Source organism: Ambystoma mexicanum, chromosome 12 (genome assembly GCF_040938575.1).
Source record: "Ambystoma mexicanum isolate Mex_15411 chromosome 12, UKY_AmexF1_1, whole genome shotgun sequence".
Lineage (NCBI taxonomy): Eukaryota > Metazoa > Chordata > Amphibia > Caudata > Ambystomatidae > Ambystoma > Ambystoma mexicanum.
In genome coordinates, this window is record NC_090936.1 from 29,688,218 (window position 1) to 29,709,425 (window position 21,208).

General features: G+C 49.8%; 1 protein-coding gene across 1 annotated transcript in view; it reads right to left on the reverse strand.

The window, feature by feature from the left end:
• The window catches only part of MAPK12 (mitogen-activated protein kinase 12), a 213,132-nt gene extending 192,428 nt beyond the window's left edge, over positions 1-20,704 (reverse strand). The window contains exons 1-2 of the mRNA XM_069627850.1: positions 20,391-20,704; positions 18,547-18,676 (exon numbers count right to left, since the gene is read on the reverse strand). Coding sequence (XP_069483951.1) covers positions 18,547-18,676; positions 20,391-20,506 — 246 coding nt within the window. The 5' untranslated portion in view covers positions 20,507-20,704. The remainder of the gene's footprint in view (positions 1-18,546; positions 18,677-20,390) is intronic.
• Between the last annotated feature and the right edge of the window lie 504 nt (positions 20,705-21,208).

Consider the following 21,208-nt stretch of genomic DNA (forward strand, 5'->3'; position numbering starts at 1 on the left):
GTACGATAAAAAATAAACATATATTATTGGCATGTTCACTAGCTCTTCCTACCTTTAATGGCACTTACCGCTAAAGTCATCACTCCTTCCTACCAGCGTTCCTGCTTCTTGGAATATGAAGACCGGTGTCCAGGATCCATTAGGCTTCAAAATGCTCACATGACGGACATCTCCTGCAGGTCTATGGTACTTAAGTCTCCCTCATACCTCAGCCGTTCAGGAACTGGCCACTGATCTCCAGTCAGAGATACCCCCTCTCTTCCTACTCTCCAGGAAGTCCTTCTGGATCCACCTTATGTATTGACATAAGGAGAAGGCAACAGTCTCTACTGTGGTCTTCAAAAATCACATGTGTGATACTCCAAGGCAGGCCTCCGCAATCTTTGGCTGGCCAGATGTTTTGGGATGTCACAGGAGGACAGCTCACCAGCAACGTGCTCGCCTTGGAAGCAAAACATCACGGAACAACACAGGTTCAACACACGGGTTCATGTTTAGAAACCTCTGGGTATTAAGCGCGTTATAAATAACCTATCATATCATAACCACAACCCTCATCAGCCCTACACATATAGTACTTTTATATAGCAGACACTGTTACAGTTAACTAACCTCAAAACATGTTGTCCCTCACAACCCACCAAACTCTAATTTCCCTCCTTACTCAGTTGTACCCATTTATAGTTTTGTAGACCACAGACCCGAGGTGTATACAATACAGTGGGTGAGAATGGAGTCTTGGGGACCTGTAGAATAGCATTAAACTAGAAACATCATCCAGGTAGAGCTTAAGGTGGTAGTAGTACATGAATCCTTTTCCGCCCCATTTCTATTCTGTTCAGAAACTATGTTCACTGATCTGTTAAAATAAATCAATTTCAAGACCCTGAACACCACTCCAATGTATTTAATGAAAACCTAGAAAAGAAGAAAAAAAAAGGCCCTCTCGCGATCCAATCAGTGTTTATATCAAATAAACCATCGCGTACAGAATACAAAAATAGACATATTGGCTCAGCAGGCTGAAGATCTGGAGGGCTGCATGGAGCAATGCCAGCAGTTACATGAATTCCAAACCATCCAACCATCACTCCTTTCGTTTTGCTTTTGATGAAGTCACCAGACATCTTGCTGAAGCAGCCATTTTTAGATAGTTTTGCATGGCTATAGACTCCTGGTGGAGAATGTGAAGAGGTTCACACCACGGGGGGCTAGAGCTAGACACAGCGGAGGATTAGGGAAGAACACAACGAGTGTGGCTCATACGAGGAAGACCAAGGAACAATGGGATCTCTCTCTCTCTAGGACTCAGTGTACTGGCACTTGTTCTGTGGGTAAAGGGGTGCAGGGAAATGGAGGAGTCCATGCACTGAGGGATTCCTCTTAGCGCGGGAGGGTGGCTGTAGAAGGATTCTCTTTAAAACTGTGTGCATCACAAACAAAGCGGTCTCCAACTGAACCCCATTTTGCCCGGCAGCCAAACTCAGTATCTCAGGAGGTCCCTGCACCATCAACAGGTTAGAGTCCACGCTTACCCGTAAGGAAAGCACCAGAAAGCAATCCTTCTCCTGCTATGCCCCATCACTCTGGAACGCACTCCTCCTGGAGGCTCGTACTGCCCCTTCCATCATGCAATTCCGCAAAATCGTGAAGACACGGCTCCCTCATCACTTCCTCCGCTAGGACTGACACCCAGACAATCCCCCAAAGTATGGCGTTACTGTTAAAGACGCTAGCTTGACGCTAGCCTCTGGCTTATCCTGAACTCTGTAAAGTTCTGTACTGCTAACAGGCCAGGTTTGCGCTATAAAGAAGAACATTCAAATAAATAGAAGGAAAAAAATTCCAAGATGGCACACGGTGTGAGAGGATGCGCTTGAGGTCTCTCCCAGCCGGACCAACTAACAAAGCACATCAGTGAGCGATCCGGGTGCCACAAAGCAAAAAAGGAGGCCCTCCTATACCCCCGGTGGGGGACACACCTACGGACATCCAGCCACCCACGAAGTCCCCCGTGAAGCAGAACAACAGAGGCGTGGTACAGTGCGGAGCTGTGTGGGCCTCACATCCAGGGGCTCACTCTGCGAAGAACCTGGGACGGAGCCTGCGGAGGGCAGCCGCACCACAAACAGAGTCGGGAGGGGCGGCCGATGGGAGGGAGCTGCCCTCCCTCCTTGCAGCTTGGAACAGCAGATCCCGCCGGAATTATAACGAAATACCGGTGTGGCCGGGCCACCCCGCTCCACCACGGGAACGAGAGGACGCCCTCCCCGGTGCTGGAGACACCGCGCTGCCATGGAGCAGAACACCCCCTGTGGGGCCGCACAGGGACTCGGAATGGCCAGATCGGGTGCGGCCCCTCCCCGGAGCCGGAGCAGAAGCAGCCCCACAGCAGCAGACGGGCACTGAGAGCAGGGCCAGCAACGAGCTACACGGCAGATGAATTGCAAATCCTCCACCCCTGCCACGGCAGCAATAAGTACGTCTAAATAAGCTCCCATAGCACGCCGGCCAACTACAACATGTACCTCCTAGGACCCCAGGATAGAACGAGAGCAGATAATCCAGCTGCCATCCAGCAAAAAGGGTGCTTAGGGGGGGAGCAGAGACCGAGAGACAATCGCACACGCGGAAAAGTGCCCCAGCAAGACCCCCAGAGCTCCCCTGTGGAGTCATGCAGCTTCGGGGACGGGGCCCCCCCAATCCCCATACTACGCACCGGCAGCGGATTCACCACCAGGGCACACAAGGGCAAACAGGGTGGCATTCCCCCTCCTCATCTACCGGGACACAATACGCTAATTGCCCGCAGAAGGAAGGTTGGAGCCGCAGCAGGGAAAGTGCCCAGTCTGGGACAGCGATCCCCACTGGAAGGGGGGCCCGTTGCCCTCAACCACGAGCAGGGGTGAGCAGAGGAACTAATCAGCGACCATCATAGTGCATCCCGCATTGTATGGGTCATAAATGAGCAGCGTATCATTGTGTAGCCAGAGATAACCATAGACAGAGTCGGGGGGACCGTTACAGCGGACTCACACTCAGCCAAACCAAAACAGGATACGGAGCACCAACATAGCTTCAATGTCCAAAACTAGAACAAAGCCACCAAATCTGACCCCCCCCCCCAAAGGAAAACACAAAAGCATAAATCAGCTTTGGAGCTCAGAGAAAACTGATACACCAAGCAGAGAAAAAGAGGATCCAGTCGACCACAACAGGCAAGAGATGGGAGACGACACCATGACTGAGAAGGACATGCAATCCTTGTTCAAAGAACTGCAAGACCAATTCTTAATGTCCATACAAGAAAAATTCCACACCCTGAGAGAGGATATGAAACAATCCCTGCAGGAGGTGAAGGTGTATTTGGCGAAGGTTGAGGAGAGAACTGATACACTGGAAAGGACGGTCCAGCGATTGGAAGAGGAAACCCAGAAGTCAGATGAGACTCTAGAACAGCTGGCGAGGGTGACGAATAGCCTGGAGCTCCAATGTGAAGATCTTGTGAACAGGTCTCGGCGGTCGAATATACGAATACAAAATTTACCAGAAACCATCGAGGACAAGGACCTTCGGGCGACAACCTCACAACTCTTCGCGGATGTACTAGGCGAAGATACCGAACCCCAGATAGGAATAGACAGAATTCACAGGGTGGGACCAAAACGCTCATCAGAATCTGGGACGAAACCCAGAGACGTCTTGTTGACTCTGTCGAACTACACCCAAAAGGAACAAATACTGAGAAGGGCAAGACTCGCCGCTCAAGTCACCGTCAACAGTCACGAGGTTCAGCTCTATCAGGACCTGGCACAAGTGACTCATGAAAAGAAGATAAATGGGTCCGGTGGTCCAGCACCTTATTACTAAACAAGTTAAATACAAATGGACCTTCCCGTTTGGACTACTGTTTACGTGGGAGGCGGTCCAACGTAGAATTGTGACGTGCGAGGAGGGCAAACAGCTTCTGGGTATACCGCAAGAATGAGGTGAGGTTCCACGATGAACGAAGGAGAGCTTAAAAGGCCCAAAAAGTCTGAACAACTGGAGGACCATCGAGAGGAAAAATAGGGGAAGGAAAAGACAATAAGCATAGCTTGCCCACTACACCTCAAGAATACATCAAAGACCTTGTATTACGAGAAGAAGCAGCAAGCAACTCGATAGGAAGAAGAGAGAGGAAATAGATGACACCCGGATTACAATCATGCCGACGAGGCCCATGCAGGGCAGAAGTTGAGCCATGGAGAGGTCTAGAGTGGGGTTTAGGAATCCCGATGCATATCACCTGAAATGAGAGGGGGGCATGGAGCGAGGGGCTGCACGCTCCAACGCTACTAGTTACCAGGCCTCCACTCAGGTGGGAGGGGGGGATTTCGAGGGCGCCAAAAGGGGAAGAGACTCTGAGGGTGGAATGTTATTGAAATGGCAGTTCAAATTCCATCGGGCAACAACCAAAATAAAGGACATCACATGGACAGAACCAACGTAAGAGGGATCAAGATCCTGACACATAACGTTAGGGGGATGAATACCCCAGTCAAGCGGAAGAAACTTGAGGGACAAGCATGGAGAGAGCACGCAAAGATTCTACTGTACCAAGCAGCCCACATTAGGAAAAAAGATAAAACCAAAATTAGAATCAGAGGTGCTTTACAAGTATACCAGGCAAATGCAGAAGAGAAAAGAGCGGGGGTCCATATAACCTTACAGGACAGCCTTAGGGCAAAAGTTCAAAACAGCCTGGCGGATAGAGAAGGGCGGTTCCTCGTTTTGAATGTAGAAATAGAGGGAACAAAACTCACCCTAGCGTCAGTTTATGCACCCAATACAGGCCAAGACAGCTTCCTAAGGGAAAGCCTCGTAACACTGGAAAACTTCGCGACAGGCGAGATTATAATGGGAGGAGACCTAAACATTGCTTGGAATCCAGCGCAGGACAGGAGCCCAGGGGCAAGATAATATGCGCACTCCCCATCCAAAGCCCGGAGGACAATGATGGACACACTGTGTTGCACAATGTCTGGCGCTCCAAGAAGGGGGACGTACAAGGATTCACTCACTACTCAGATGTCCACAACTCGCAATCAAGAATAGATGACGTCTGGACCTCCACAGGTCTGCTAGAGAAAATAGAAGACATCGATGTGGGGCCAATTACACTGTCCGATCATGCCCCAATTATCATATCGCTGAAAATCAGAAACCAGAAGGGAAGAATGTGGGCGTGAAAATTTCCGACAGACATTCTCCAAGATCACACAATGGTAGACAAAATCAGAGAAAAAGTAGAACTATACTTGGCAGAGAACGACACAGGTGAGACGGGAAAAGCCATGGTGTGGGATGCCTTTAAGGCAGTATTAAGGGGGGAACTGATAGCACTGAAAGCATTTAAAGATAAACAGCGAACGAAGACGGAAGAGGACATAGACGAGAAACTCAGAGACACTCAAAAAGTGTTAACAATCCATCTGACTAGGAAGCTAAAGACGTCCCTGAAACTTCTACAAAAGCAGCCTGCACTGATACAAAATAGGAAAGCCGAACTGGCGCTTCTAAAAGTAAAGCAGAGATACTATATTAGAGCTAATAAAGCGGACAAATCGCCATCTAGACAGCTCAGGGAAAAAACTTGCAAGATGACCGTCGTCCAACTAATGGATGAAGAGGGGAAAACACACTCGACCAATGAAGAAACAGGAGGCATAATGGCAAGATACTACCAAGCCTTATACAAGTCAGAAAGGCCAGAAAAGCCAACACCGGAGAGGTTTCTGAGTGGGATTACTCTCCCCCAAATTTTGGAGGCAGACAGAGACCTCATGGACAGAGAAATTCAATTAGAAGAGGTCGTCCAAGCGATAAAAAAAACTGCCAAAAGACAAAGCACCGGGCCCAGACAGGTACACAGACTCCTTTTATAGAATATTACACGATCTATTGGCCCCCAAATTAATGGAACTCTTCAATAGCTCTAGAGAAACAGGGGCGACAACCAAATCAATGAATGAAGCAAAACAAGTGGCATTTACTAAGCAAGGGAAGGACCCGGCTCAACCAGGCTCCTATTGACCAATTGCATTAATGAATCTTGATGCTAAGCTATACACCAAAATCCTGGCGAATAGGCCATCTAGACTACTACCACTCGTGGTGGACATGGACCAGTCAGGTTTTGTCCCCAGGAGACAGACTGCAGACAACACCGGTAGGGTGAGCCATATCATAGAAAAAGTCGAACACACCAAGACCCCGACAAACCTGGTCTCAATCGATGCAGCAAAGGCGTTCAACAGGGTCGAATGGTCGCAACTTTTCTCCACAATGCAACGAATGGGATTTGGACGCCAATATTTGAACATGGTAAAAGCCAATTTCAAGTGCCCTTCGTTGAGAGTAGCATTGAATGGCGTTCTCTCAACACAGATCCCCCTGACCAGAGGGACAAAGCAGGGGTGCCCTCTGCCCCCGCTATTACATGCTCTGTTTTTGGAGCCCATGTTAATCAGAATAAGGGAATCTCAACGAATAAGAGGAGTGATGATGGGAGGAGCGGAACACAAAATCATGGCATTCGCGATGATATGCTTTTTGCTCCGACAGTGCCAGGACGATCCCTCCCAGCCCTCCTCCAGGAATTGAACGAGTTCGGAAAGGCTTTGGGCCTAAAAATAAACAGGAACAAATCTGAGATATTGAACCTAACGGCTGACTCTACGCTAGTGAACAATCTGGCACAAACAACCCGCCAGAAGATAGCCCACCAATCCATCACCTATCTAGGGATTAAACTGACACCATCAATCAAACAAATCTACGGGGCTAACTACCCACAACTACTGCGCCGCCTGAAGCAAGATCTAGCAAAATGGAGCCCACTGAACATTTCATGGTGGGGTAGACAAATGGTGTTGAAGATGGCAGTCCTTCCAAAACTGCTTTACCACTTTCAAAAACTCCCAATATGGATACAGAGAGCCTTCTTCAAAATGCTAAATAAGATGATAATGACATTCGTTTGGCAAAATAAGAGACCCTGAGTGGCAATGGCGACCCTAACAGCCCACAGACAATATGGCGGGTTGGAGTCCCGCATTTCAAGACGTATTATGAGGCAGTACAATTAAGGGTCATCAGGCAATGGGTAGACCAGTCGCCCCAACATGCGTGGGTATGCCAGGACATTGCAGTGGCAGAAGCCCCTCTGTCCAACCTATTGTGGAATCATGAGAAGTACAGACATCCGAACACGTCTATCAGTGAAGTAATGGGAGCAGGTTTGGAAGCCTGGGACGGGGCGCTTAAAAGGGGGGCCCTAACCACAATTCCATCCCCATTTACGCCTATGTTTGGCAATCCAGAGTTTTCCCCCAGACTGGACAGGCAGGCCTTTAGTAGCTGGACGAAAGCAGGATGCACCACCATTAAAGATATGTACAAGGAGCAGAAAGTGAAGACGTTCCAAGAATATATGCAGGAATTGGGGTGCAAGCCTATGGATGACTTCCAATACACGCAACACCTGCACTGGCTCCAACTCCCCAACATCAGGGAAGCGGCTACTAGACAACTCACAAACTTTGAAACGTTTACGACAACTGACCTAGGAACACAGAAAGTGATTATCAACCTATACACTCAGCTGAATTCACAGGGCGAGGAAGTGGTATGGCAATATATGAAGAAATGGGAAGTAACAATATCGAGACCCCAATGGCGAGACATGTGGAACAAACTCCCCAAACTAACCTGTTCCAGTCAACTGAGGGAAATGTGGCAGAAAGTAATACTCCAATGGCACTATATACGAACGAAACTTCATACCATGTTTCCCACCATAAGTAGCTCCCGTTGGCGAGGGTACCCCGCAGCTGGAGATTGGCATCATATGTGGTGGAGCTGCCCGAAGATCAAACCATTCTGGCAAGAAATAATAGAGCCACTCAACGCAATGGTTCCAGGGGCGGATAACGAAAACCAAGGACATGGCTCCTGGGCATGTGGGATCTAAAACAAAGGGATTTTTCGAAAACCCAACAGAGAGGAACCATGACTTTGGTAATAGCAGCTTGGTTGACAATAGCCCAATATCGGAAGAAACCTCAACCACCGACAATATATGGTTGGCTCACGACGGTTTGAAGGTTTGTAAGGATGCAATGGGTGACTTATAAACTGCGAGGCAACCAAGAGGCTTTCCGATCTGAATGGGGCAGTGTTCTCACTTACCTCCAGAGTGACTTTATGATCCAATGGTGTCCTCATAACATTAAGATTCTTGGCATGTTATAAGGGAAATAAATGGATGGAAGCCCCAAATGTAAATAGTTGAAAGGAAGAGAGAACTGTACATTAACTCTCGTCTATCACCTGAAGGGTCTTGGGGGAGGTGAGGGAGGGAATGTTATTTGAAGAAGTTGATGTATGCCGTTGAAAATCAATAAAAATATGGGGGGGATAAATAAATAGCAGGCCTCGGTTCAGCCATAAGTGGCTATGTGACGCAATGACATAGTCCTGCAGAGCAGAACGATCAATAGTGGCCAAACCGCCTAATAAGACCCCATGCTTCAACAAACCAGCAGTGATCCAATCATATAGGTAAATCCAGCAGAGCTAAGAGATATACCGCTGCCAGCTTTTATGGCAACGTGGTTCGAGGGAAGAGGCTATATTCTCAGAAAGGGCATCTATGTGAGCATGTAGCAACCCAAACAACAATAGTTTAACAGTTCCAAAATAAAAAAGTTCAACCAAGGATCTATACAAATATATATTTTTTAATTCCACAAATCAATTGCTCAATTATCAAAAACACTATTTAAAAAAACCTGTAAAAGAAAGAGAAATATAGAATCTAATGATAGCAAGCACTGTAGACACTTGGCAGGGAGGAAAAACAGACAAGAAATGGAACCAGGGGTTCAAAAAACGATGTGTCTTGCAGGAAAACAAAAAGGTGCAAAGGGACTCCAGGTGGACAGCGTCATTTCCAAGTACCTGATTCTAATGTTCGGTGGCTCGACTTATTAGGTTTAGAGGTGCGAAGTGGGTGCTCTGTACTGTTTGAGTGCAGTGTTCGAGGGATGCAGATTGGGTGGATCACCAGGGTGAGGTCAAACGTCACATTTGTTTGTGATTGTTTGATAACCATGGTTTCGGATCGATGAGTGATGCCATGCGCCACCGGATCAAGTCGAGGTGGTCCGGTGGTGCTAAGTGGTGATCCCGATGGTCCAATGACAAGCTGGTTACTCGAGACAATACAGGTGACATGCTTGGATTGTTTTGATGTGGCAGGAGCCGGTTTCGACTGACGCAAAACAGCAGTTGTTCGAAAGTTTCAAGAGTCAATAGTCTCGGGAGGATAGCTTAGGGGCAACGTGCTCGCCTTGGAAGCAAGACACAGAGCAACAAAGGTTCGATCCCCGGGCCCGCCCTTAGAAACCTCTGTGTATTAAGTGCGTTATAAATAACCAATCATATCATAAGAAAATGCCAAAAGCAGCACTGACGGTACAGTCGTTAGGGTGTCAATTGAGGCTGGAATGTGATTTGATGCTGTAAAAGTAGGGATTCTGGCTATTCTGGCACTCAAGATGCTGGAAGACCCACTGCTGGGGACTCAAGTCTTTCAATCTCTGCTCTCCCGATCCTAGGGAGGTTTGCAGGCAGAGTGCTAGCAAGGCCTTTGTCTTCAGAAAGAGTCACCCCCAAAGTGCACTGGGAGTGGCTAGGAAGCATAGCTTGTCTTTGCCTTGGAGCAACACTTCACCTCAACGGCGGAGGGCTTGGGCAAGCAACTCTCCTAAAAGAGGTCCCAATGAATTCTTACTCAAGTCCTGAATGGTCCAAAATTGAATCAAAGAAGAAGAGGTGGGAGACCCCATATTTTACAGTCAAAAGGCCCCAAACGATTGGAGCAAAGCAATCTTATTTAAGGGGTGCAATCCCCGTTCTTGAGACAAGTGGTCTTTCCCGCCTTGCACTAAAGGAAGTAGAGGAGACAGAAAGGAGACGTTCAGAGAAAAGCAAGACTGTGGAATCCTTCCCCCAAACTATGCAGAGCTCCTTCTGGCTACACTAACCGAGCCCCCTTCCAAGTCCAAAGCATCAAAGGTCATTTGGTATTGTGAGCGGTCAGAAATGTGAAGCAGACAGCTTTGTAAAGAGTTTTGAACTTGTGCCATTTTTTTAAATAAATGGGTTGAATAAACACCTCACTATGCCTACCCCGATGAGGATTTCCCTGCCTAAATAAATTACAGGGAACACTCTAACCAAGGGATATATAACCCTCACACTTAAACAATCAAAGCAAAAAGGAATTATATGGCAATTCAGTTCAACAGCAATATTGAACATATGACCTTCTCCACAATGTGACCAATGTCTCTTGTCGTAGTCTGCGCAAACTTCCCTTCCTCGGATCCAAACAAGGGTATTTTCCACAGTGCAAAGGAGAAATAAGGAAATCGGTTTTAACACAAAGTTCCAATATAGTTCTTAAGTTCTTACATTCAAATTCACAAAGTTCAATCGTTTCAATTAAGTATCTTGAAAGAGTCATAAGCTCTCACTCCTGACGTAATAAAAACAGTCTCCTGTTTATGGCAACAACAAATAGTTTGATCAGGATGGTTCTCCACAATTTAACTGCAGAAAGAATTGTGACTTCTTCACCCAGCTTTCATAATTCTTACCCAAATGTCACAACTCAAAATGTTGTTTTCCATTAGTACCACTCACAACACCTTCTACTACCTGGTTTATCCTTTCACCAGGTTTCTTCTGGCCAATCACTTCTTGCCCTACGGGTACACTCTCCTGCCCCTCTACTTCTTTACCACCACAACAGAAAAGTGCTTCAACTCTTTGGTATCACAATGTTAGCAGCTTCCAGTGAACAGAAGATTCACGCTGATCCATACTAGGACTTTCCACAAACGATGCTCATCTCCCTCAAGGACAGCCTGTTTGCAACCTTTCTTTCCCTTCTGCATCAATACCAAAATAGTAGTCAGGATAAAGCAAGTTCCTGCTTCTGCCTTGGCTGGGGCAATGTGCGTTTGAATCAACCACAGTTATAGATGTCCCAGAACCTGAGTCACAACCTTGACAACACTGGGGCTTTTTAACATACCCTTTTTGTATTTGGCAACTTCTGTTGGACTGATATTGCCTGTCGTTGTCTCTAGGCTTGGGTATTGGTGGTATGCCAGGGATTCTAATAAGGCCTCCCCACTGGGTTGTTGGCATTTTCTGAAACTCACATATTTAGTTCTATGGTGCTTTTGATTCAACTTCAGCCACTTTTGTAACTTTTTTTACAGTTTGGTATTCGTAATGCTTATTAGCTTAATGCTTATTAGCTTGCTTTTGTACGTTTTCAATAGTTCGGTGTTTGTACTGCTCATTACCTTGCTTTTGTACGTTTTCAATAGTTCGGTGTTTGTACTGCTCATTAGCTTGCTTTTGTACGTTTTCAATAGTTCAGTATTTGTACCGCTTATTAGCTCGCTTTTGCACATTTTCAACAGTTCGGTGTTCATAACGCTTGTTAGTTTGCTTTTCACTCGCTCGCGGGTGATCCTGCCTGCGTCCAACATACGGCCTGCACAGGAGCACTCCAGAGTCACTTGCTCGGCCCATACTTGCTAGCTAAATCACTTCCAGGTGCTCCACTTGGAGTTTGCAGGATTGCTGAACCTGTGGCTTCTCCCGACCAGGCACACCCAATGTCTTTGGCTGCTGCTTCTGCCACGCTGGTTTGGAGTCTCTGGTGCAACCCAGCCACCTGAGGCCTCTCGGCTGCTTCTACCACGTCCGCGTCCTACTGCACAACATAGTCTCACAGGGTAAGCGTTTCTTCTCCACGCTTCCCGCTGCGCAACCTCTGCAGTTTGGGTTTTAGAGGCACAGACCCTCATGCAGCCCTCACCGACTTCTCCAGTCCTACTACTCTCTTGTCGGAACCTGAGGGGGCCTTTTAAGCCTCTCAGTCTCCCTCAGGTGTACAACATTTTGACTAACTAGCTGACCACTCCTACTTCTTCGCTCCTCTGCATCCGTCTTCCTCGTCCCAGTACTGAGGGAATTATGAGACTTGAAGTCCCTAATGAAGTCCCTAGGTTTATTTTCTTAAACACTTTTGCTTTGCAATAAGCCATCAACAGACTAGGGTCTCCGGGAAAGTTACACTGGGGAATTTCCCCTTCCTCCTGACCCGTTTCCTCCCCCATGTGATCTTCCCGCAGAACACCCCCAGGGTCGGGATCAGAAAGCATCTGCTTTCCCCTGGCCACATGAAGAAGTCTCAGGCCAAGGTTTTGGGGTGGAATCACTACCGATTCATCACAGTATGCAACACGCTGTTTGAGACTAGTCCTTTTGTTTAGTGCTTCCTAGGCTGCTCCTGCCGAGATCTTCCTGTGCTGACGAGACACGTTACCCGACCTCACAAAACAACCAAAACATAGTTCCCCTTGTCTCTAGTGCTGCTGGGTGTAGCAGAGATGGCTACACTGAGAGACTAGCAGGCTCATGGTATTAACCCAAGTATGATACAGATCAGGGGTGTCAAATAAGTGCGTGAGATACCAGCCGCCATACCCAAAATTCAGGTATGGCTTTTGATTAAAGATTAAACTGCCACCAGGGTAGTAATTACTTGTAATTATGTGGTTTTGGAACAGAAGTGCAGACTTTAAATGCAGCCTCTGAAAAGAAGTGGCTTAGCTGTCACGGCAGTGGTCAAAATGGCACCTGTGACCTTTGGACCTGCTCTATGCCACTGAGGCGCAGAAACTGCAGATCAGGACGCGGATGCCGAAGGGTACGTGTGTCACTATGCTTTTGGCATGGAGCTGAAGCAAATAGGGGGTGGTTAGCTAACCACCCTTTCAGGGGTGGAATTACCCACGCTGGCTCGATTTAAAAAATAAAAAGCTAGGGATTCTACTCCGTTGCCAGATGGCCATTCCACATAGGTTACCCAAGATGAAGCCTTTGAGGGAATGGGATAGTGAGGCAGGCTCGTACAAATGGGGACACAAGAACTCTCCCGACTGGTATTGCCTAAAGCATAGGGTCGTCAGATCCCTCCTGACCAGGATGATTGAAGTGACAAACCACAGGTCTAGGGGAGCCAACTTCTGTACTCTGTGGTTGGAACCCATGAATTGTTGTAGAGTTAGAAACTTCTTGGATAACAGGGTTACTTTCCTACAGCAGTCTCTAAGTCCACCACAGACAATCGTGTGCCTGCATGGTACTTGGGCAAGTATAGAAGGGCAGCCTGGTAGGGTGGAGTTTGCCTGCATGGTACTTGGGCAAGTATAGAAGGACAGCCTGGTAGGGTGGAGTTTGCCTGCCTGGCACTTGGGCATGTGCAGGTGCACAGCCTGGTAGGGTGGAGTTTGCCTGCATGGCACTTGGGCAAGTATAGATGGACAGCCTGGTAGGTTGGAGTTTGCCTGCCTGGCACTTGGGCAAGTATAGAAGGACAGCCTCGTAGGGTGGAGTTTGCCTGCATGGCACTTGGGCATGTGCAGATGGACAGCCTGGTAGGTTGGAGTTTGCCTGCATGGCACTTGGGCAAGTATAGATGGACAGCCTGGTAGGGTGGAGTTTGCCTGCATGGTACTTGGGCAAGTATAGAAGGACAGCCTGGTAGGGTGGAGTTTGCCTGCATGGTACTTGGGCAAGTATAGATGGACAGTCTGGTAGGTTGGAGTGTGCCTGCCTGGCACTTGGGCAAGTATAGAAGGACAGCCTGGTAGGTTGGAGTTTGCCCGCCTGGCACTTAGGCAAGCATAGAAGGGCAGCCTGGTGGGGTGGAGTTTGCCCGCATGGTACTTGGGCAAGTATAGAAGGGCAGCCTGGTAGGGTGGAGTTTGCCCGCATGGTACTTGGGCAAGTATAGAAGGGTAGCCTGGTAGGGTGGAGTTTGCCCGCATGGTACTTGGGCAAGTATAGAAGGACAGCCTGGTAGGGTGGAGTTTGCCCGCATGGTACGTGGGCAAGTATAGAAGAACAGCCTGGTAGGGTGGAGTTTTCCTGATTGGCACTTGGGCAAGTATAGAAGGACTGCCTCGTAGGGTGGAGTTTGCCTGCATGGCACTTGGGCATGTGCAGATGGACAGCCTGGTAGGTTGGAGTTTGCCTGCATGGCACTTGGGCAAGTATAGATGGACAGCCTGGTAGGGTGGAGTTTGCCTGCATGGCACTTGGGCAAGTATAGATGGACAGCCTGGTAGGGTGGAGTTTGCCTGCATGGCACTTGGGCAAGTATAGATGGACAGCCTGGTAGGGTGGAGTTTGCCTGCATGGCACTTGGGCAAGTATAGAAGGACAGCCTGGTGGGGTGGAGTTTACCTGCATGGCACTTGGGCATGTGCAGATCGACAGCCTGGCAGGTTGGAGTTTGCCTGCATGGCACTTGGGCATGTGCAGATGGACAGCCTGGTAGGTTGGAGTTTGCCTGCATGGCACTTGGGCAAATATAGAAGGACAGCCTGGTAGGTTGGAGTTTGCCTGCATGGCAAGGACAGCCTGGTGGGGTGCAGTTTGCCCGAATGGCACTCGGGCATGTGCAGATGGACAGCCCGGTAGGTTGGAGTTTGCCTGCATGGCACTTGGGCTTGTGCAGATGGACAGCCTCGTAGGGTGGAGTTTGCCTGCATGGCACTTGGGCTTGTGCAGATGGACAGCCTGGTAGGTTGGAGTTTGCCTGCATGGCAAGGACAGCCTGGTGGGGTGGAGTTTGCCTGCATGGTACTTGGGCAAGTATAGAAGGACAGCCTGGTAGGGTGGAGTTTGCCTGCATGGCACTTGGGCTTGTGCAGATGGACAGCCTGGTAGGGTGGAGTTTGCCTGCATGGCACTTGGGCTTGTGCAGATGGACAGCCTGGTAGGTTGGAGATGCCTGCATGGCAAGGACAGCCTGGTGGGGTGGAATTTGCCTGCATAGTACTTGGGCAAGTATAGAAGGACAGCCTTGTAGGGTGGAGTGTGTTAGGAAACATGTCTGTTTCTGCAACCGTCCCTCCCTAGTTTTCCCATGGAACCTCACTCCACATAGTTCAGGGTTGTCCAAATCCAGACCTTGTGGGCCGGAATCCTGATGGATTTTCAGGTTATCCCTCATTAATATTCACATTTGGAATCATTATATGCAAATTGAGCTGATGAATATTAAGGAGAGGTATCCTGAAAACCAGACATGGAACCGGACCTCGAGTTGGACATCCTGACCTGGCTTTTTGAAGGGAAGTAAAGTTACTCCCTGGACCTTTTGTTCCTTGTTTGTTATGGAGAATCTGATCAGTCCTTCACACTATCAGTACTGGGAAACTAGGTTTTCCTTTTAAATTATTGTACGGTTGAACACTGCACACAGCATCTTACAATGGAGTGCAATGCAGATACTTCTGTAGCCCCCTAGCTTTTTACACATGGTATTTTCGGTTACTGTTCTATGTGCCTAAAGACGAGCTCGTGGCAGCATATACATTTTTACATGGTTTTTGTACCGCGTATGGCTACTAAACCTGGCTAGTGCCCCATAATGGCCATTCTGCATGATTTTCAATTGCTCTTTGGCTATTTTGTTGTTTAGCCTTCTTCCTGCCTTGACAGGTAAGGAAAGCCCATTTAAGGGCATGCACTTGCCCAGAGAATTGGGGGGGGGGAGCACAGGAAGGGGCTGGGATGGTCTAGTCCCACCCCACATCCTTGGGAGCAGAAAGTCTAGGTGTGGGGCAAATGTGAAACCAGTAGTCATCCTGGATTGGGCAAATACTGGCTGTTTGAATGGTGCAGATCCTTACCATTGGCGGGCTTGGTCTTGCTTCCAGTTCGGATAAGAGAACCTCTGCAGCCATTTTTCACATCAGCGTTGGAGCCAAGAACCCCTCATAAAGGAAGTGCCTGCTGAAGAGGACTCCTAAAGTGGTCCAGCATCCCTTCCTGTGTCCGGCCCGGTGAAGCCCCGTTTGATTACCTGATCTACGAAGACTCTGAGCAGTGCTTCAGCCCTTGGACTAGTGGGACCAACTGGTCTGATGCCTTCTAGTGCGTCTGGCCCTTCTGAGCCTCTAGAAGTATACCTCGACTGTCTGGTGGACTGACCTGCTCTCTCATGGGCTACCTCGCCAGCAGTGTGTCCGTTCGGTGTTCCAGTCCAGAACTTCGGTGGTCGCCAGTAAATGCCACCTTCTCCCTGAATTTCAGCATCCCAGCAACAAGGGATCCTGTCCCAGAACAGCTTGGACGCTGGTAGTCGGCTGTGCGCAGTGTGCGTAACTGAAGCCAGTCTGAAGAGGGCTGCATTGGTGGTTCTTCGACAGAGATTGCATCTTGCAATTGCACCTGACCAGAAGAACACTTGAACCCCCAACTCCTGGGCGCTTCTCACCGGAACTAATGGTGGAAGATCGAGCCACGGGGACCCCCATACGATCCAGAAAGTTATCAGGTAAAAACAGACTTAGGGCGGGTTGAGTAAAACGCAGTGTGGTTGTTCCCCTTGCCCTCCATAGGATAATAACATTGGGAGCAAGTCCCTTAGTCTCCTTTTTCCATTCCACTCACCTCTTGGTCGTCAAACCAGGGTGTAGTATCATGCCCCTGGGTTAGACTTGCGTCTAGAATAAAAGAAAAAAAAAAAACATACCTACCTCTCGTACAACTGGTGTGGAACTTTGAAACCAACACAAGCTCATTGAAACTTACCTACAGAGACTCCATTCTGGGGAGAAGCATTGTGGCTCCTGTGACTTTGGGAACAAAGCCCCATTCCTCTTAGGATTTGGACTTCTTTATCTTGTGATCGGGTTCCATCATTGACTGCATCTAAAATACTTACCTGCTTTGCTAAGTTATTTGATGTATATTTGAAACTTTGGCGACTATGATATTTGTATCGTAGCGTATTGTGCGATACTACTACCTGCTGGATTCATTTTGCAGTGTGTTTAGAAGGCCTAGAATATAGAACAGTATTTGTATACATGATTGTCTAAACTGAATTATTGTGTGCCATACTGTGTGGACTCAATGAGTGCCCCTGGCACCACTCACACTAAGCCTTGACTGATCATCCACGTACCTTGAGTACCCACGTCACTATAACGAGGGCAGCCATCTGTCTACCAGCTCAGATTCTAGAAACCCATCTCAACATGGGTCGCCTGCAAGGTACAGGGGCTTGCGCAGAGGGTTGGAGAAGCGCTCTGGAACAGGCATCAAGCTTCTGTGGCGAGCCGACGGAGGGAGCTCATGACAGGAGAGGATAGCGGTGCTGGGCTGGGATCAGTCGGGCGCCCATGCGTCACTCCCTTTTCATGAAGTCAGTCGCTCTTTTGGGGAAGCCCGTCAAGAGTCCTAGCAATGTGCATCCCCTACACCAGGTGAGGAAGTTATTTGCACTCACGAGAGTGAGCATGGTATTGCGAGTCTTTAAGTGGACCCGGGTGATGCACAGGAGAGGCACAGCCTCCAAACCCCTTTCTCAGGCGCAGTAAGGCGGCGACTCGTTTATAACCCTTACGTGCAGCTCACTTTTCCACGAAAACTATTTTTGACACTGAATTTCCAAGTTGTGTTAAACAATCCATTTTTTGGGCAGACATGTTTGATGCAAGGCGTGGCAGTAAAACGGCTAGAGCCCAGGCAGGCCCCCACCTCCCAGACGTCCAGGGTACACTGCCTGCAATTTTTGGGCAGACATGTTTGATGCAAGCTTGGCAGTAAAACGGGTAGAGCCCAGGCAGCCCCCCACCTCCCAGACATCCAGGTTACACTGCCTGCAGGCAGCGGAAGCCCCAATCCCCGGTCCCTAACGGTCCCTATTGACAAAGCGCGTGCAGAAGATGCGACACTCCGAGGCACTGGGAATGCTGCACTCCTGGCATGGCACAGCACATGCTCCCGTCTCCATGGTGACGGTTTTATAAGTGGAGCACGCGAGAGCACTTCAAGGCCAGCATCGCCTCCTAACTGGCAGCTTTCTGCATCTCAAGCCCCCCACCTCCAAACCCCCCCCCCCATAGCAAGGCACGCCTGCCTAGGGCTGCTGGGGCCCCATGTCAGAGGGCCCCCCGCACTGGCCCAATGAGACTAGGAGCACGTGCAGGACTGGCCGCACTGGAGTCATAATTGGCTCGTGACTGGTGCTCTAGCGCAGCCAAAACACAACCAACCAGCAGGCATAGCGGCAAATGAAAAGGGGCGTCAAGGCACATCTGCCCTAGCAATGTGTCATGATGCCCCCTTTCTGTGGGTTTTCTCACAAAGTTGGCTGCTGAAAGTTACACAGTCTGTGTCGGTGTAAGGGAAAAAGTCTCAGATGTCCAGGCGCGACAGAACAGTGTTTGGTGTGCAAAAGTGTTGAATGATTAGGACTGTAATATTGTGGATGTGTAAAGAGGGGTTCTGATAGCGGGCGTGAGCTGTGACCGACTCCGCCTTTCATCCATCTGACATAGACACGAGCGGCTGCACCGCTCGGCCACGCGCCGGCAAGCCAGGGCCGGTACTCACGTTCTCGTGCTGCATGTGCTTGAGTAGGCGCAGCTCCCGGTAGGCGCGCTTCGCGAACAGTTCGGACTGGAAGGGCCGGTACAGCTTCTTGATGGCCACCTTGGTGCCCGTCCTCTTGTCGATGGCGGAGCTGAAAGTGCAACACAAACATGCCCATTAAGCGCTTGATTTCATAGGCGCTGTATACAGCTCCTGTGTGCAAAGTGACTCGCTTCAGGGCGTTAAAGAGGCGGGGGTAGACAGAGGGTTTCATGCACAGGTAAATAAAGCCCGCATTCCTGGAATTCAAAGGGCATGGGTGTTAAGAGGTCACATAGGTCGAGGACACTGTTGCAAGTGCTGGGGTGCAGGGGAGAGCTCCCATGATCTCAGTGCTGAAGGAAGTGATCCATAGTTTTTGATGTTAACAGAGGGGTGCGTGAGGGGGTTTCAGATCTGTGCTAAAGTGAGACCCCACCGGCGCTGGCCTAGCTTCCAGGGCAGTCCAGGCATAGCGCTTTATTTCTGCAGGCAGGCAGGGGCTGGTTTGGCGCTCCAGTAGAAGTCGGTTTACATCGCCATACCACACACACAGATCGCTGGCCCGTGCCTTGCTGTGCAGAAAATGTATTATTTTGTGTCTACCCCCTCCCCCTCACACACACACTTTTCAGATCGGACTTCTAGCCAACGGCACTCTGCATGTTGGGACTTGAAGTTCATTAGAAAGAAGTGCGAGACTACCACAATGCAAAACGCCGTCGGCGCAAGAAAAGCCACGATTGGTTTAGGGTGACCCCAGTGACAGGATAATGTGGCCGCTCAGCCACAAAAGATGGCAGATAAGGGGGGGGGGGGGAGGCTGCACACCCAGTTCCCTCATCGACGGCCCCAAGGTCTCTGAATTGGGAAGAAGCGCCCGCAAGTCCATAATGACAGCCGACCCTGTAGATAAAGAGGGGCGCGAGCTTTTGAACGCGCGAGATATTAATCAACATGCCCCACGGCAGTGCCAGCAATGCCCAGAGCCGAGAGAAACTCGACTCCCTGGCACTGGGCGGGCCCTGGCGCTTGAGAGATGTGCCAGTCACCTTCCACAGCCACAACACAACGTCACAACAGGGGGTTGCCAAACATACGGCGTGTAGCGTTCGCACCCCTAGGCACTGCATACAGGTTCCAGTACACACAATATTAAGCACACAAAACAAGTCCTATTCTTGCAGGGGGGGGGGTGATAGGAAGAGGCCGCCCGGTGCATGCTGTGACTTGCAATGTGTTGCTCAGCACTACCAGGAAGAGGGCAGAAGCACAGCACACACACCTGCAGAGACGTGCACACGAAGGGGCTTGCAGGGAGAGGGGGCCGGTGGGGTATGAGGGAGAGGAAAGGTGAAGAGGGGGCAAAGATGGAGGGGTGAAGGCCTGGGGAGAGCCAGATGCGCAGAAGGGGGGGGGGGCAGAGGTAAGGACACGGAAGCATGGGGGGGCAGGGGTAATGAGAGAGGGAGCAAAGAGTGATGGGCTGAAGGACGGCAGGGGTAGTGAGAGGGGGGACAACGGGGGGCAGGGGACAAGGAGGAGCCGGGCGAAGAGGGAGGCATGGGGAACCAGAGGTAATGAGAAGAGGGGGCAACGAGTGAGGGGCTGAAGGAGGGCAGGGGTGTGCGGGGATGAGCAGATTTGGGGGGAGAAATAGGGCAGAAGTAGAATGTGGGGGGGGGGTGAATAGGTGGCAGAGCCGAAAAAAGTAGTGCTTGGAAGAAAGCAGAGGTGGGGGTTGCGCGGATCTACCTGGCGTGTGAGATGCTGGGGTACAGTTGGAGAGCGCCCCTCCCTCCCTGCCTCCCCCGCCGAGCACTCACCAGACGGTGCCGTAGGCTCCGGAGCCCACAGTCAGCAGGTCCCGGTAGCGCTCCCGAACCTCCCACATGGTTTTGCTGATCTCCTGCCGGTAGTAGCCTCTCTTGGGGGCTGTCATGGTGTCCGCGGACCCGGGCGGAAAGGGGGCTCTATCGCTGGGTTCTTTGGAGATGGCGTCCAGTAGTGGGGGGCAGGTGTGTGTCCTGCCGGTGCCTCCTCACTCGCAGCTCTTCCCCCGCACAGCGCTATCCTGGGCAGAGCCTCTTTTCCTGGAAGCAGAAAGTGCTCCTCTTTTTTCAGCATCACGTGATGAATCAAGGCTCTGATCCCTCCTCTTCTCGTTTTCAGAGGCCTCCAGGAAGCCCGGGCTGCTGCCGGTGCCTGCTTGCCTGCCTGCTTGCCACCCTGCTGGGCGGACCCGGCAGCCTCCTGTCACTCCGCTTAATTGGGGCATCCCAAAAGGGCAGAAAGCGGTGGTTGTCCTTTGAGCTCGGCGTGTTCGGAGTTTGCTAATTCCTTTAGGGAACTCGGGGTTTAATCACCATGCTTTTCTGCGAAAAGCAAATATTGGGGTTCGCGGACCTATCATGTCTGTGCTTCTCCTATTTGTATCTGCCGTACTATTTGTCCAGGAGGCGTCTGATCGCTTGGTTAAGGGGAACAATGTGCAGGACATCGAATTTAAATCGATTTAACCCAGGAAGTGGAGGGGTTTATGGAATGATATATAAACTGGATTTTATCTAAGTCTGCTCAGGTGTCCGTCCATTTATTTGTTTGTCTGCCTCATTTCGCAATGTTGCCCCTGGGCTCAAACTGC